General features: G+C 39.1%; 1 protein-coding gene and 1 long non-coding RNA gene across 7 annotated transcripts in view; one reads left to right on the top strand and one right to left on the bottom strand.

Annotated features, from left to right (window-relative positions):
• Positions 1-14,409, bottom strand: part of ADGB (androglobin) — a 167,656-nt gene extending 153,247 nt beyond the window's left edge. For 5 of the 6 annotated variants that reach the window (XM_060616851.3, XM_060616854.3, XM_060616855.3 and 2 more), the window contains exon 1: positions 14,303-14,409. In XM_060616851.3, coding sequence (XP_060472834.2) covers positions 14,303-14,376 — 74 coding nt within the window. In that variant the 5' untranslated portion in view covers positions 14,377-14,409. Of the gene's footprint in view, positions 1-4,422; positions 4,616-14,302 lie in introns of those variants that run through there. The other variant, XM_060616852.3, reaches the window with a different exon arrangement.
• LOC144616431 (uncharacterized) lies at positions 13,218-16,844 on the top strand. The gene is made up of 2 exons (XR_013555791.2): positions 13,218-14,589; positions 14,755-16,844. It is a non-coding gene; the product is annotated as an uncharacterized LOC144616431 (long non-coding RNA).
• The last annotated feature ends 347 nt before the right edge of the window (positions 16,845-17,191 follow it).

Below are 17,191 nucleotides of genomic sequence, written 5' to 3'. Positions count from 1 at the left end.
GATGTGGGGCTCAAACCACAAACCGTGAGACCATGACCTGAGTTGACGTTGGATGCTTAACCACCTGAGCCACCCAGACACTGTGAAACAGATTCTTAACTAGAGAGAACAAACTGATGGCTACCAGAAGGGAGGTGGGTGGGTGTATGGATGAAATAGGTGATAGGGATTAAAGAGTTCACTTGTGATGAGCACCGGGTGATGTATGGAAGTGTTGGATCACTATATTGTACACCTGAAACTAACATGAGGCTGTATGCTAACTAACTGAAATTTAAATAAAAATGTTTAAAAAATCCAGTGTTTGCATAGATAGATAAAGAGATAGAAACAGTGAACTAAACAGGTGGATAGATTGAAAAACTCCAGGGGCGCCTGGGTGGCTCAGTTGGTTGAGTTTCCGCCTCTTGATTTTGCCTCAGGTCACGATCTTATGGTTCATGGGACTGAGCTGGCATAGGGCTCCAGGCAGACAGCACAGAGCTTGCTTGGGATTCTCTTTCTCCCTCTCTCTCTGCCCTTCCCCTACTCACGCGTGCATGCTCTCTCCCTCTCTCTCAATATAAATAAATAATAAAAACATTAAAAAAAAATTTAAAAAGAAAAAAACCTCCAGTGTATGCCTAATAGAAGGCCCAGGCAGATAAATAGTTAAAATGGGGGTGGAGAGAAATATTAGATTTGACTGCTGAAAAATGTTCAGAATTGATGGAAGACATGTCCTCAGATGGGAAAAAGTACATCAGGGAATAATAAAGGATAAATGGGAAGTCAGGGAATGGAAATCTGCATCCAGATAATTCGACTTAAATTGTAGGTAACTGATGAAAGTGAAAATCTATCTACATTGAAAAATGACAAGTTACCTTAATATAAAAACAATCAAATTGACAGCAATAACAGACACTGTAAAGCAACGAAGTGATATCTTTAGAGCTGAGGTAAAATAACTGTCGATCTTGGAATTAAGATCCAATTACACTCTTATTTAAGTGTGAAGCAGAAACATTTCTCTAAAATTAAATAAAAACATTTAAAATTATGAGTTTACCAGCATAGATTCCTACAAAAATATTTCCTGAAGGATTTATCTCAGGAAAACGGGAAATGAACCCAGATTGAAACTGGGGGCTACAAGTACTAATGACAAACAAGTCAATACATTTTGGTAGAATTCTGAAACGTATCTCCTACTAACACATAATGATAACAGTAACTTCGTGTTTTTAAAAACTCTCAAAAATAAATGAGAGAAGTAAAAAAGGGAATTCTGCTGGACCCTGTGTGCCTGTTTTTTCTTCAGGAATAATGCTGAGCAACTGTAGACTTTGTAGGAAAGAATTTGGAGATAAATGTATTTGAGAAAATAAGGATTGCCTTAGTCAGCTTGGGCTGCTGTAACAGACTACCATAGACTGTGTGGCTTATAAACAATGGAAATTTATTCCTCAACAGTTCTGGAGGCCGGAAGTCTAACATCAAGGTGCCAGTATGGTCAGGGTCTGAGAAGAGCTGTCCTCTGGCTTGCACTGTGTCCTCATTGTGTCCTCACTGTGTCCTCATTGTGTCCTCACATGGTGGAAAGAGCTAAAAGACACGAATCCCATTCATGAGAGTGTCACCCTCATGACCTCATTACCTCTCAAATGCCCCATATTCAACACCATCACATTTGGATTAGGGTTTCCATATACAAATTTCAGAGTACACAAACATTCAGTCCCTTGCAAGGATACATCAAGAAACAAACTTTAAAAGTCCCAAACTGAGAAGGAACAGAAAGAGTGGCCCTTACATCAGGGAACAACTCACTATAAGCTATGCCATAGGTAGACAAGAAACTGAGAATGCAGAATTATTTTCACGAAGATCAAATTGTTTTAACGAAGATCTGTCTGGAGACTAAAACATTTTAGAAGAATACCATTTCAGAATGAGAAAGGAATCTCAATCAACTGACAGTTCACTTATTTTTAACTAACATTTATTGAACACCTGTACTGTGACAAGCACTGTGCTAGATGAGAGGGTTACAGACCCATAAAATATACATATATCTCTGCTCTTGAGTTTATTTTGGAATTCAAACAGGTAAACAGATTATCTCAATATAATGTGGTAGACGCAGAGATGGAAGTATTCACAGATGGCAAAGAGGGGGGCATTGTGCCTCATGTGAGGCAATTAGGAAAAACGTCCTGCGATAAATAGCATCTGAGCTGTTTTGAAAGGCAACGAGAAATTTTCCAGGTGGTAAAAGCAGAAAGGGCATCAGTAAGGAAAGAGAAGGACACAAGCAACCGTACAGGGGCAAGAAACAGAGTGGGTGCAGAGAACTAGGAGCTTTTCAGCACTGCATGAGGATGAGTAAAAAGCAGTGGGGAAATTAGGTTGGAGAGAAACACTAGGTCAGCAGGCAGGCAGCTCCCCACCGAGGGCCTTGCTGATGAGCTTGGACTTTATTTTCTAGATAGTGTTGACTTGGCCCATTGCACAGAGATGAACATTTTATTATTAGATATATATTATTTAACGTTTACCCAGAACGGACCATCGGTTTAAAATAGGAAGCTTGAGGAAGAACGAAGTTGTAATACAACCCAAAAGGGAGCACAGTGATAAAAATTATGAAGATGTGATTTAAGATCATCCTTATCACATATGTAAGTTGCATTCTTTTAGTTAAAATTCTTATAATGAGATGTCTCTACTACAACAAAAAACAATCTTGTAGAAGATGATATACAGGGCAATTACATATAATCTGGGATTTCAGTTTTAAGGAAAGAATTATATCCATACTTACAATATGTGACTTGTGGATATATATGTGTAAATGCTGCTTTAACACCTCCCATCTTAATATTTAGAAATCAAATGTAAAATTTAAGTAATAAACCTAAGTGATATTATGTTCACGTCAATTAAAATAACAGGGACTGGATTTATCCTTCCACCTCAGACAACCAAACACCTGAGCAAAACACATGAAACTGATTTTCAGGACAGTCATCAAGTGATGAGGGATGGTGATTCTGAAAACATGGGAAGCACATGAGGGGAGCCCTATCGTTGCCTTAGCTTATGATTGTGAGAGAAGTTTGGACTGCAGTGCAGAGAGAGGTAATCCAGGCATATCTCAGCAGATTCCTTGAGTAGAGGGGCAGATGAGAGTTTGGGGGAGACCAAGGCAGCTAGAGAACATTTCATCACAACAGAATGTACATTCTTTTCGAGAATATACATTATATTTATCCAGATAGACCATAATCTGAGACATAGGATGTCTCAGAAAATTTAAAATAATCCAAGTTATGGGGCACCTAAGTGGCTCAGTCGGTTCAGTGTCTGATTTCAGCTCAGGTCATGATTTCATGGTTCGTGACTTCAAGCCCCACATCAGGCTCCATGCTAACAGTTCAGAGACTAGAGCCTGCTTCACATTCTGTGTCTCCCTCTCTCTCTGCCCCTTCCCTGCTCATGCTCTGTCTCTGTCTCTGTCTCTCTCTCTCAAAAATAAATAAAGATTAAAAACATTTTAAATAATTCAATTTATAAAAAGTATCTTCTCTGACCAATGGAGTTATACTAGAAATCACTAAGAAAAAAATCTGAAAAATTCAAAGATATTTAGAATCTAAACAAAACAATTATGATTAACCAATATGTTAAAGAAGAAATCAAAAAGGAAGTTAGGCAGTATTTGAGCTGAATGAAAATGAAAAAAAAAAAAAAAACATATTATGATTTACAGGATGCCACTAAAGCAATACATAAAGGAAATTTTATAGAAAAAATATCTGTATTAGGAAAGAATACAAGTCTCAAAACAATATATTCAGTTTCTACCTTAAACTAGAAAATTATAAAGTAAATCAAATGAGGAAGTTAAGATTAGATCAAATCAACAAAAACAAAAAACAGAAAAATTATAGAGAAACATCAATGAACCCAAAATTCAGTTTTTGAGATCATCAAAATTAATCAAACTCTAGTCAGACTGATCAGGAATATAAGAGAGAAGACACAAACAACCAATATCAGAAGCTAACGTGGGGTCATCACTACAGATTCTAGATATTAAAAGGATAACAAATGGGGCAACTGAGTGGTTCAGTCAGTTGAGCACCCAACTCTTGATTTTGGCTCAGGTCATGATCCCAGAGTTCTAGGATAGAGGCCTGCACTGGGCTCCATGCTGAGTGTGGAACCTGCTTAGGATTCTCTCTCTCTCTCTCTCTCTCTCTCTCTCTCTTTCTCTCTCTCTCTCTCCTTGGCTCCCCCACACACACACACTCTGTCTGTAAAATAAAAAAATAAAAAAAGATAATAAAGAAATATTACAAACAACTCTACTTATATAGTCGATAACCTAGATGAAATGGATCAATTCCTTGAAAGATATAAACTAAGAATACTCACTAAAGAACAGATAGATTGGGTTGGACATACTGAATATCCATGTGTCTATTTAAAAAAGTGAATTTATCATTAAAAACTTGCCCAACGAAGAAAACTTCAGGCCCCAATGGTTTCACTGGTGAAGTCTACTACATATTCAAGGGAAAAATAATACCAATTCTTCACCAACTGCTAGCAACAACACGGAAAAATATCAAAATAATTATAATGAGTGAAAGAAGTCATACAAAAAAGATACATAGTTTATGATTCCATTTATATAAAACTCTAGAAAATGAAAACTAATCTATAGTGACAGAACACAGAACAGTGGTTGCCTGGAGACTGTAGTCAGGAAGGGACAGAAGGTAGGGATCACCAATAAATCACAGAAACCTTTTTGAATGGTAGACCTGTTCATTATCTTAATCATGTTGACATTTTCACATGTGTGCATGCACTTCAGAACTTATCAAAACATATCCTTTAAACATCTGTGATTTACTGCATATCAGATTTATATCAGTAAACCTACTTTTAAAAAGAAAGAAGAAAAAAAAAAACGAGACTGGGAGTAATAAGAGGCAAATTAAGGAAACTCCAAATAACATACTATGATAGCAATGTTATATGTTCCTAGAGTCATAATACACAGTAAAATTAAATCGACATTTTATGATATATTTGATTACTGATTCGTATGCAGTAAAACATATTTCGTCTACATTTCTGTCTTTCATGTATACCTATTCCTGGTAAATTAAATGCCCTCCATAGTTTGGAAAGGGGAAGAAGTCAAAACTATATAAATAATGATAGATAAATAATTATTGAATTGTATTTTACAATCCAATTTTTAATAGAACATGAATAAAATAACCTTTTAAAACTTAAAAACACATTAATTACATACCTTGCAAAGATGACAAAATGGTTTTTAAAAATTCTTACATCAATTAAGATTATATAATACAGTAGAAAATGTATAAGAGTTGAAAACCTTCAAAGAAAACTTTAGCTGATACAAAGTCATTAGAGACTTTTGAGCAAAAAAAAAAAAAAAATCAGAATCTGATTTACATACACACAGTCCTATACGTGCTTTAATGGTTTTATTTTCACTGTAGGGATTAAAACTTCAATAAAATGAGGGTCTGGAATTTTGCCATTGTTTTCTTCAAGCACGCTGTTCAGTGTAAAGACATGATTTTATTCATAGTGGGAGGCAGTTTATTTGTGCAACGTGCAATCAGCATGCCTTCTGAAGTAGTGTCAGTAAGTATCCTGAAGGAATTAGAACATGAACGGAATTGCACAATCGACTTAATTTGCGTTGGGGCATTCTGAGCCAGCCGCGATCTTCAGAAGTATCAAATAGGTAAGGAAATAAACTACAATCTTAAAAAAAGTTAAATTAAAAATAAAGCCACATTGTCGTGTTGACCTTTCATTCCCTTGGTTTCGTTCAAATTATTTAATTGGGCACTTAATTTTAAAAGTTCAACATTTATCTCTTTTTTTCAATACATTGTGCTTGAGTGAACATGAAGATAAGTAAGACTCGGCTTTATTCTCAAATAACTTAAAAGTAGTGAGAATAAATACACACAGTAAGGGAACTGCAAAGGCAAAAGCGAAAGAGCTCAAGAAAAGTTAAAAACTCAGTGCTTTATCGGCACAGAAAAGGGGATAGTGGCTTCCAAGTTAGCAAATCAATGATGGCTGCGAGGAAAAGTAGGTCTTAAGACGTGCACAGAATTATAGGGTAGGGTGAAAGCAACTGTAAGCAGAGAAAAGAGAATGGGGAGAGACACAGAGACAGAAAAGTGGGAAAATGTAAATAGTATATTAGTATTTGGTTGGTAACAGAAAATAAGAGGGAGTTGAAGCTGGTTGTGGCCCTATCAACCAGCTTGCTTGCTCTCTCTCAATCTCTTTTACTTTCTCCCTTCTTTCTTTCTTCTTTCTTTCCTTTTCTTTCTTTCTAGCTTTCTTTCTTCCTTTCTTTCTTTCTTTCTCTCTCTCTCTTTCTTTCTTTTTTTCTCTTTTTTTTTTCAAAGCAGGAACAACCTACTGGTGGAATAGGGTAAGATTACTAACAGTATTGCATATAAAGAAGATTGGAAATTAGACTGAAGGACAAGGAAATTAGAATGCTTTTTCAGTGGTTCCACCTGGAGTTATTAAAGGCCCAAACTAGAAAATGACAAGGAAGAAAATGAAGGCTAAGCCAGGCTAGAGAAGAAATTTGAAGGTAAAATCAAAAGAACGTAGAGACCACCTAGACGCAATGGGCAAAGAGGAGGGAAAAGTCAAGTACGACTGAACTGTGGAGTCAGAGTGTCAGCGAGGATGGTAACAAGATTCTTTAAAATGAAAGACATGGGAAATATGTACACTTGGGAGAAAACAAACAAACAAACAAAACCATCACATCCATTGTGGATATATTTAACTTGGAATAGTAGAGCACATCCAAGCAGATTTGTCCACTTGAACTTGAGCTCAATTACACAGTAAGTACCACTGATGCTAATTTAGTCGACTTTGATCAGGAATGACTGTTTTAGATGATCAAAGGAGAGACAAGAAAGGCAATGAGAGGAGAGGGAAGTAAGACCGTTCCAGAATGACTTAATTTGGGGAGTAGAAGAAAGAAAACAAGACAGGTAGGCCGGAGAGAAAGGAGGCCTCTAGGAGAGGGCAAGAAAGGTGAGATTCAGCTGCAGTGACACATGCTCCCCTGTTAGGCAGCTGAACCCTCTGGAGGGACAGGAGGAACTGGGAGAGTAGAACAAGAAGTTTCTCACTCAAAAGCCCAAGTACGAAGGCCACTGGGATCTTAAGCTTCCCAACTGCCAGGATCTGACACCCTACCCTCCAGCCGCAAAGCTGGTATTTATAAAGCACAAACATAAAACATGGTGTGCAAATACATGAAACAGTGTCTACAATGACTTTAAGCAAAATCCACTGAAGAAACAACAGGTATGCAGGACCCACAGGCTTGTACGTGCACAGGTTCCAACTGACTTTTTTTTAACTGCAACTCCAGCTGTTATCTTCATAACCTCATTCTCTGTCTATGGTAGAAACCAGTCCTAAATTCCTACTGGACTTTGACCCAAGGTGGCACAAACGTGAGGCTTTGTCTCTAATTTCCAATTCATTATAATAGTACACAGGATGGGCCCTCTTGGGACTGCATGCGGTACAGACTTCACCTTTGACCTTGACCTTACCTGGTTAAACTCTCACTGTGTTTCTGACCCAGACTAACACAGGCACAAAAGTCCAGAGTTCTTCCTGCTTCCACTCCTTTTGCCTCTGATTCCACAAGGTTTGATGAGCTGTAGACACATTCTCACTAATTTATAACTACCCTGGGTACCTCTCCTTCCCTCAGATTCAGTAGGTAGCTCTTCTGCATACCCCAGTTTGCAGTTCTACTCGGAAACAAACACTGTAGAAAAGTCTGAAGAGGTAGAGAACAGAGAAGCTCTGAGCTGACCCGGCCTCTGAGAGTCTCCATGGAGGCTGTGGATGGAAACCACAGAGCCTGGAGTGAATACTGAGAGGTGAAGAAATGAGAGCAGAAAGGGCACACTGGGTTTTTAAGAACTTCAACAGAAGTAACATATATAAGTCTAATATTCATCGTATCAGAAAGACGGAATAAAAATAATCACAAAATATTTGGACCATCACATTCATATTGACACCAGCAAAAACAAAAAACAAACAAAATAACCATTCAAAATAAAAGTTGTTTACTTTAAACATGTGGCTTGTGTTAATTCAGCCATATAACTCAACAGAGCTATAGCCCCAGAACTTGTAATTAATCAGCCTGGACCTATCCCTGGAGGATTGTTAGTACAGCTTCAAAACACCTAGTTGGATACTTTTTATGACAACGTATGCGTATGTTCTTTGTTGGGATGAAAGTGAGAAAGATTAGTAATATTTCTATCCAATCTTTCACATTCCACATAGTATATCAAATTATACAAATCTTAGATACAGTTTTTAGTCATTTTATCTCACATTAAGTAGTATAATCAGTTTGTAAATTATTTAATCCCTTGAATTAAATAAGCTGTGACCTGGAAATGTCAAGGAAATGTTAAAGTCCATTAAACTACTTTTAAATAATCACTTTTGATGGAGGCAATATTAGTTTGCTCATCTGAGAAGCACTGGCAACAACATTACTAGTTTCAAAGTACACATTCGATTATGTTTTTAGGTAACAATAAAGTACAAATTCTACAGGAGTTTATAAATTTAAATCTTTTTAAGGTAACTTCTACTTCCTTAGTAATGTTACTGAGTCAACTTTAGAGGGAACTATTTCTTCTCCAAAACTAAACAAACTAAAAATTGGGTGTTTAAAAAAAAAAAAAAAAGATTTCACTGTCAGAGATGATTCTTAAGCCATGTCAAATCTGAATAAATTATTTAAAAAGTGCTTAGATGAGGTTTATTTTAAAGGGAGGATTGATGGCAGACCCGACCAAGATGAACATGATACTTCTATCCTCATGAAGCAGGACTTTGGGCTGAGATATTATATTTAAAGCTATGCAACGGACATTTATGTAGTGCCCTAACCTATGCCAAGTGTCGCCCTGCATTCTGGGGATGACTGACAGGCCCCCTCCCCTCTGGCTCTCGAAGCCTTTCTCTGGTTCTGACTCAGAGGGTTTTATGGCCAAGCTGCCACACCAGGTTTCCGGTTCAGCTCAGTTAAATCATACACACATTTATTAAACACGCATTGTGCCAGGCCCCGAGAGAATGCAAAGATAGACCAGACAAGGCCTTTAGAAATTTGTCACTGAATTTTATTTACACTTTTTTTTTCCCCTTGTCTTTTCAGACAGAGTGGCGTCATAGCTGGACATCACAACAAATATTACCACGGCAACAGAAGATCAGAAATTTGGGTTTTGTAGTCTTTGACTTCAGTCACCTTATAGTTAAGCTCTGCACCCATCCACTCCCCCTTTAAAAATGTTCCTCGCTACCATCAAGAGTTCCCCAAATTAGGCATTCTCCATCATCTCAGACCACCACTTATTTCTTTGCTATGATTCTTAATCCAGCATAAAGTCCATGCAGACGATTGTTGAATTATTCCTCATAAAGCATCATTTTAATATAGAAAAATATCTATGTTTTCCCTCATAGTTTAAATCCCTTAATATAGTTTAAATCCCTTGGTCTGTCCCTCTCATTCTGCTGCATATTCATTCTGGGCGCCTTATGTGCCAGTCCATTCATACACAGACTGTCTATACCAGCCATCAGGATGGCTTTCTGGGACCTAAACGTTCCTGTTGGCTGCACTGACCATCTCGCTAACCTGTGCCTTCTGATTTGGGCATTGGCTGTTAGAGGAGTGAGGACAGACCAGCTCTAGTTGGAAATGATCTTCCTCTCCTCTGCCTCACAGAGCCCTCATTTTAGGAATCTCACGATGTCTCTAATCTAACCCCAAGCCAACATATGGCTCCTTCCATGATTTCTAACAAATACCTCCTGACCAGTGTGGCATCACCATATGCTTCTTAGTTACTTCTGTATGAATCTTAAGGGCTTTTTTTGTGCTCCCCGATTACATAACCCTGGAGAGAAGACACCATGTTTCACAACTCCTTGTCCTCCCAGACCTACCGGTGACTTGGGCATGAGCAGTGCTCATTGAACAGTTCAGAAACGAACATAAAGAACAAGCTTTCCCCTAGGGAAGCATCTGTCACAGGAGCTGACCTTTCAAATTTGTTAATTGACTTTAGTTGTTGGGGTCCACAGAGGTCACCTGGGGAAATCACAAAACTCAGTGTGAGCCCTGGGTTGTTTCCTCCTCTCCTGGTCTTTTTACTTCTGCCTTTCTCTGTGGAGCTGAGAGGCCTGGACATGGGGCTAGAGGGAAGCTTTCCACTCTCTTGTGAGGAATTTATTTCCTGATCTCTGAAGGTGGAGGAACATATGCATGTTTTCATTTAACCAGCTCTCCCTCGTGAACCTCTGATAACCAAGAACCCACTTAATTTAATCCTCAGTAAGATATGTATCTTCTATTTTATGTTGTTTTCATAATGCCCATCACAAGTGGGCTTTCCTAATAGTTCTGTTTTCAAATTTTCACATAGGCTGATGTGGTGATCTTTTTTGAGAAGTCTACAAAATTTAGATATGCACTTAAGGCACTAAGGATAGATTAACTCGGGCGTTATGAAATATATCTCATTCTGTTTTGGAAAGAGGTTTAATGATATTTCATCATCACTAAGAATCTACAAGGTGGCATAATTCTTGTTAGTTTAAGAGGTTGTCTGTTCATTTGACTTGGTTTGTGCTATTGGAAGTGAAACAAAATTTTGTTGACCATAAACACTCAATTATTTCCCTTTCTCATACTGTCCATTAAAGTTCCAAAGAATTTAGTGTTAAAAAGTATAAGCTTGAACATTTCTAATAGCTATGAATACTTAAAATTCATGCTTCCTTTTCTCTCTTTTAAGTTATCCGTGACCTACCAAAGGCTTATATTTAGTGCTTCCAAGAAAATCAAATTTTTGACTTGGTGTCACTACATATCTTTCTCATAGCATCTAACAATGAAAGCGTCTTTTCCATGCCAGTTGGTTTTCAAATTGGTTAGATTGGTTCATAATTTCTATTTATCATTAGCTATTTGATAAGGAGAGCTGCAACTTGTGACATTTGTTATGGCAACGATTTTTCCTGAAGATGGAATTTTAAAAAGACAACTTCTTTTTTTTTTAACCTTTTTTTTTTTTTTTTAACATTTATTGTTGAGAGACAGAAACAGACAGAGCATGAGCAGGGGAGGGGCAGAAAGAGAGGGAGACACAGAATCCTAAGCAGGCTCCAGACTCTGAGCTGTCAGCACAGAGCCCAACGCGGGGCTTGAACCCACAAACCGTGAGATCATGACCTGAGCCCAAGTCAGACACTCAACCGACTGAGCCACCCAGGCGCCCCTAAAAAGGCAACTTCTATTAGAAACCATAAACTAAATCAAAGTTTGAAATGCTTAACTCTAACAAAATCCCTCACTCATTACGGAGACACTGGAGTTTTTAAAAAATCTGATGAAGTCATGTAAGTTTGTTGCTGGAGGGAAAAATAAAGCAGAGAAGGAAGGACAGAGTGCATTGGGAGCAATTTTAATTAGATGGTTCTTCATTTAAATAAGAAAAACACCGAATGTCAGAATAGAAAAATGACATGTCCAATGTCACAAAAAAATTAGTGTCAGAATGAACCGTGTAACAGAGATGCCATTCTTCCTGATACAGGGAAACAGAGCAAATGATAATAAGTTCACCTAATGTCAAGACTGACAATTCAGCTCTCTGGCATAACTTGTATTAATGATTCAAAGTCACATTTACTTCTGAATTTGGTCAGAGCTGGACATAGATGCCTCTGCTTTCTCAGTTGTAACATCTCATTTTTCGCACTTTGCCAACAGCAGATCGGATTAGAAAGGGAGGGAGAACCAGGCTTTAATCCAACCCAGAAGGGATGGAAATCAAGCTAGGTCCCTAACCTGTGAGCTCATTTAATCAACAAGTGGTAATGCTCAGTACTAGCCAGCATGCTAGGCAAAAGCCAGACGTGTCCCCATTATGACACATAATTTTGGGGAATAAAAGAGGTAGGCTGGCGATTGGTATTTTCAAGGCTCTGCAGACCTTTTCTCTCATTTCCAGATCTAGCACCACAGTAGAGTTGGTCACAACTATTGGCTGTGTAACTGCAAGGTGTGGTAAAATAATATGTAAAACTTAGTATAAATGCCCCCAGCACGTTTCAAACGACAATTATACTGGAGCCTTGACAGACTTCGATCTCTAGGCCCCATGCTGGGTGGTACCTTATCTTTTAATGACGACTAAGCCTGGTAGCTATGATTGGATTTTCAGTTAAACTTAGAGGGCCGACTTGATTTATAACAAACTTCACATTCTGTCACATAATGCTGCAGTAAAATCTAATGGTTTGATGTTTAATCCTCAATAGATAGTTTCTGGCAAAGCCTAGATTTTGTGTACCTATTTGCCTTTTATGGCAAAATATTTCACAAATATATATGTTCAGTTTTATTGACATATTTTCACAAATATATATGTTCAATTTTATTGACATAATTCAACTCAGATGTTTTCTGGAAAAAATTAACATGTTAGAAATAACATTATCATCTCAAAAAGAAATGGGAAGTGCTGGAGAGAGTTAGCATCTTATCAGTAAGCACCTTATCTCTCTCACGTGACACAACCATCATAGGACCAGGCCATGTACTGTGCTTTATGGTATCTCGTTTGATCATTTTATTTTTTTCCTTAACAATCTCATCTCTCCCAGGATATAAACTCTTTAAACTCAAAGATTTTCCCCCAAACTCCTTAAGAGTTATAAGCCTTCAACATGCATTAATTATAATCATCATTGACTAGGGTTTTTTAATATATTCAATAATTCTTTTGCAACCCTTTCATAATCTCTTATTTAATCACTGTCATTCATTCATTAAATAAGCATTTTTGAGTGTCTGCTACCTATGATCCAGGAATCACTTTAGGTACTAAGGAGTCAACAGCGTATCAAATAGAAAAAGAAAAAGCTCCACCGTCATGGAACTTACATTCTATCCAGAAGACATATAAAGAAACATAATTTTTAAAGAGTAAAATATGTAATATTTTAAATGAACAAAAATTTTAAGAAAAATAAAGCAGGAAAGGAAAATATGGAGGGCTTTTTTTGTTTGTTTGTTTGTTTTGTTTGCTTGTTTTGGCTTTTGGTTTTAGCAGGAAAATGGGTGTTGTGATTTTAAAACAGTTGGCCAAAGAAGCTGACATGAGAAAATGACATTTAGGTACACACTTAAAGGAGATGAGGGAGAAAACCATACAAAAATCTGGGGGAAGCGCTTTCAAGCAGCAGAAATATCAAGTGCAAAGGCCCCGAGGTAGGAACAGCACAGGGGTATTCCAGGGAGTGGAGAGGAGACTAGTATGTGAACAAGGAGGTGGTAAAGTTAGAAATGTAATAAAAGCCTGATCTTATAGGACCTTGTAGGCCTTGTACCTATAAGAATGGAAGTTATTAGTAAATGTTGAAATGACCTGACCTACATTGGTATTTAGCAGGAGAGCGATCTTGTTAAAATCACTTATGTATGTAATATAGTACCTGAAATTTAAGTTAATAAAATGAATGGGTTATCTGCCAGGTAGTTGGAAGCCTGCTTACAAAGAAAGACAGAACTGGGGACTAGGGAATCAGGAACATGGGGATGAGTGCGGAAGAGGAGTTATATTAGTAACGTGAACTACATATTGATATAGTTTTAACTTTTTAAAACCATTTTACATCTGATGGCATCTGATTAAAGGCCTTTACTTGTCCTACTGAGGCAGATACAAAATAGGGAATCACCATTAAGCATTAAGGTCAAAGTTCTCTTTCTGTCTCTCTATCTCTGTCTCTGTCTGTCATTATTGGGGCCAGACGTGACCATAACTGGACAGCCTTTGAGCTATGCCTCTTCCTTAAGGCAGCTGCAACCCTTCTAAGAGCCAAGGTGGCCTATGAAGGAAGTGAGGAGGGGCGGGTAGAGAGGGGGGTTCACGGATGGAAACCGGAAGTGCAGCTGGGCAGCTGAGTCAGGGAAACCAGGGGCTCTGGGAAGGGGACGGATCAAGACAGGCATGGGGTTCCCAGCGAGGATAGAGAAGCAGCGAGCAGGCCAGCCCCACTCCCGCCCTGGCAGAGCCTGCTGCAGGGAAGCAGCCCGGGGAGGAGGGTCCAGGCCAAGAGGCTAGGCCAGGGGTGGGATGGGCAGGCAAAGGTCCCTTACTCTTTAGATTTATCCGATCCGTGCGCCGAATTGATACGATGCACTTCTCTCTTTTTGGCTTGTTTGGAGGCCATGGCAGAGGCGGACTCAGGCCCCAGGACCCCTGCGCGGACTGAGCTCGGAGCGAGCAGCCGGCCTCGGCCCGGCCCGGCTCCGCGTCTGCTGTTGCCAGGAGACGGCGGCCAAGCGTCTGCTGCCGGGCGGGGGCAGATCCCCGGCTCCTCCACAGCGACTCTGCGGCCGCGGGTGGGGCCGCTGACGCGGAGAGTTCAGGTCTCCAAATCCAGGTGGGAACCTAGCAGTTGGGTGTCCGGGGAGGAACTCGGAGGGACTGGATTTGACGCTAGGATTGATGGGCAGCTCTGAAAAATTGCAGCCGTGTGTCAGGTCCGCTCTACCTGGCTTTACTCTTCAGAGCCATACACACTATTTATTCTCTCTTGGATTTTCAGTTATTTGAAGATGGATTATTATGCGATGTCGCCTCTCTCCAGGTCTTCTCCCCGCTGAACAAGTTCTTTCAATTATAACTAAGGAGACATTAGGGACGAACTGAATTTGCTAATGGCTTGAAAAGGGCGGGGCCAGAAATGAATACAGGGCAGTGCGGGAGATCCCTGCAGGGAAGGCAAGATCAGGGCACCCTAGTCGCTCAAGTTTAGCTAATAATGAATGAAGTCTGTGACGAAAAAGTCCAGTGTCCCTGTTGTTCGTGTGAAAGAAAACATTCAAGTCATAGAATCCAGTGGCCCTTCATACACTCACTTGAGAAGGCGCTGGAGACAGAAGAAACAGATCCAAGAAAACCAAAACCTATTAAGACTCAAGCCTAATGCTCAGCCAGTCCATGGAGGCATTTATTAGTCATCCTGCCTTGGCAAGTTCTTCCTTGTGAGCCTCAATTTACTCATTTGCGATCAGGAGATGCTAACATCTAACTCACAATTCTGTCTTGAAACAGACTAGAAACAGACTGTGTGTAAAATGTTTAGCACACGATGAAAGCACAGCATATAGGAGCCCCTGTTCCAGAGATGACAGCCCAAATGCCATCAAAGAGTGGGCAGATAATGTGAATAAATGAAGTTGGAAAATGCTTAGACTGGAAACACTTGAAAACTTATTATAACGAAGCAAAATATTGTGCAGGCCCGATGCAATTTCACCATAGAGAAATTTGACCGTGCACAGACCTGAGGTTTAGAACCCGGATCACTCTTTGGGCTCTCCCATGAGCCTAGAAATAATTAACTATTTTTAAATTTTTGTTTAATGTTTATTTATTTTGAGAGAGAGAAAGAGAGAGAGAGAGACAGACAGACAGAGTGCGAGTAAGGGAGGGGCAGAGAGAGAGAGGGAGACACAGAATCCGAAGCAGTCTACAGGCTATGAGCTATCAGCACAGAGCCCGAAGCGGGGCTCGAACCCAGGAACCGTGAGATCATGACCTGAGCCGAAGTCGGAAACCCAACAATTGAGCCACCTAGGCACCCCATAATTAACTATTTTTAAATAATCCCCTCTGCTCTTGGGACTAGGCAATGCTCAGAAGCCCAGCTCTGCAGGGGAAAACCAGCTTCCTCAAAAGCAAATCTTTGGACTCTCCTGACAAATGAATGCCCAGCCCTCTCTACTCAGCATAGCCTTTGTGTGGCAGGCTGTCCCAATCTTATTGTTATTGGGGGTTGCACAGATAACAATCAGGCAGCAATTTCATTATATTTCTATATGCAAGATAAATAGCTTCAGCCCATTTTATGATTGAAAAAGTGCCCTACAAACATCCCCTTTATATGTGGGGAAAAAAATGAAGACATTTTGAAGACCCTGCCTCATGTATCCCAAGGATGAAATTTCCAGAGAACTCTCCTGAATGAAAGCAAAGGACCAAACTTTGAGAAAATATTATTTAACACCAAATCTTATCAAAGGAATCAAATGCATAACCAGAAGCATATATGAAGATGAGTGGCTAAAAATAGCACAATTTTAAGCAATCAACCCATTAACGGGTGAGTTTCATCTTGAGCCAAGGCCATCCCTGAAGCCATTTGTTAATGGTTGCAAGATGCCAAGACCCTTGGAGAAGAAAAGTCTTAGCAATTAAGTAATCTTCAGCCCACCCATAGTTTATAGATGAAAACCCCCAGACCAAGAAGAGAGAAGTGTCTTGCCAAGAGTTTCTGGCTGCTGGTGTAGTCTAGACTAGAGGCGTTAAAGGAAAGAGCACTGGTTGAAGCCAAACATATCTCTACACCCACTCAGAGACTACTTTCTCATCTATTAAATTAGGATAAAAATAAAGGAGTTGACATAAGGATGGAATGAGATAATATTTTTTTTAAATATGAAATGCTTATTCATTCTTAGTCCAGTGTTCTTTCTCCTTTATTATGCTATGTATGCAACATGCATAAACAGAATTTCTCTTCTTTCTGCAACTAAACTCTGGTCAGGCCGTGATTCCAAGAGATAAATATGCTCTTTGTGAAACCATAAGATGGTATTCATATGTGCCAGTGCAAAAAGGACAATTGGCCCTACATCTCTCTCTCTCTCTCTCTCTCTCTCTCTCTCTCTCTCTATATATATATATATATATATATATATATATATATATATATATTTGTCCGTATTATGGACAGGTGGTAATCATGGTCAATGCCATTATGTAATAGCAGTGATGTATTACATTCCTGGTACACCCCGGGCTCAGGGAGGCATGCTAGCTCCTTAGGGAATAGGCTTTAGAAACAAACTTGAATTTTAATACTGACTGAGTTACCCTGGATAGGTTATTTATACTCTCTGAATTCCATTTTCTTCATTTGTGAAAGGAGAAGAATAATACTCTAGCTCAGATGTTATGTTTGGAACATCATAAGCACT

This window comes from Panthera onca, chromosome B2 (assembly GCF_046562875.1).
Source record: "Panthera onca isolate mPanOnc1 chromosome B2, mPanOnc1 haplotype 2, whole genome shotgun sequence".
Classification (NCBI taxonomy): Eukaryota; Metazoa; Chordata; class Mammalia; order Carnivora; family Felidae; genus Panthera; species Panthera onca.
This window is presented reverse-complemented; position numbering and strand designations above follow the sequence as displayed.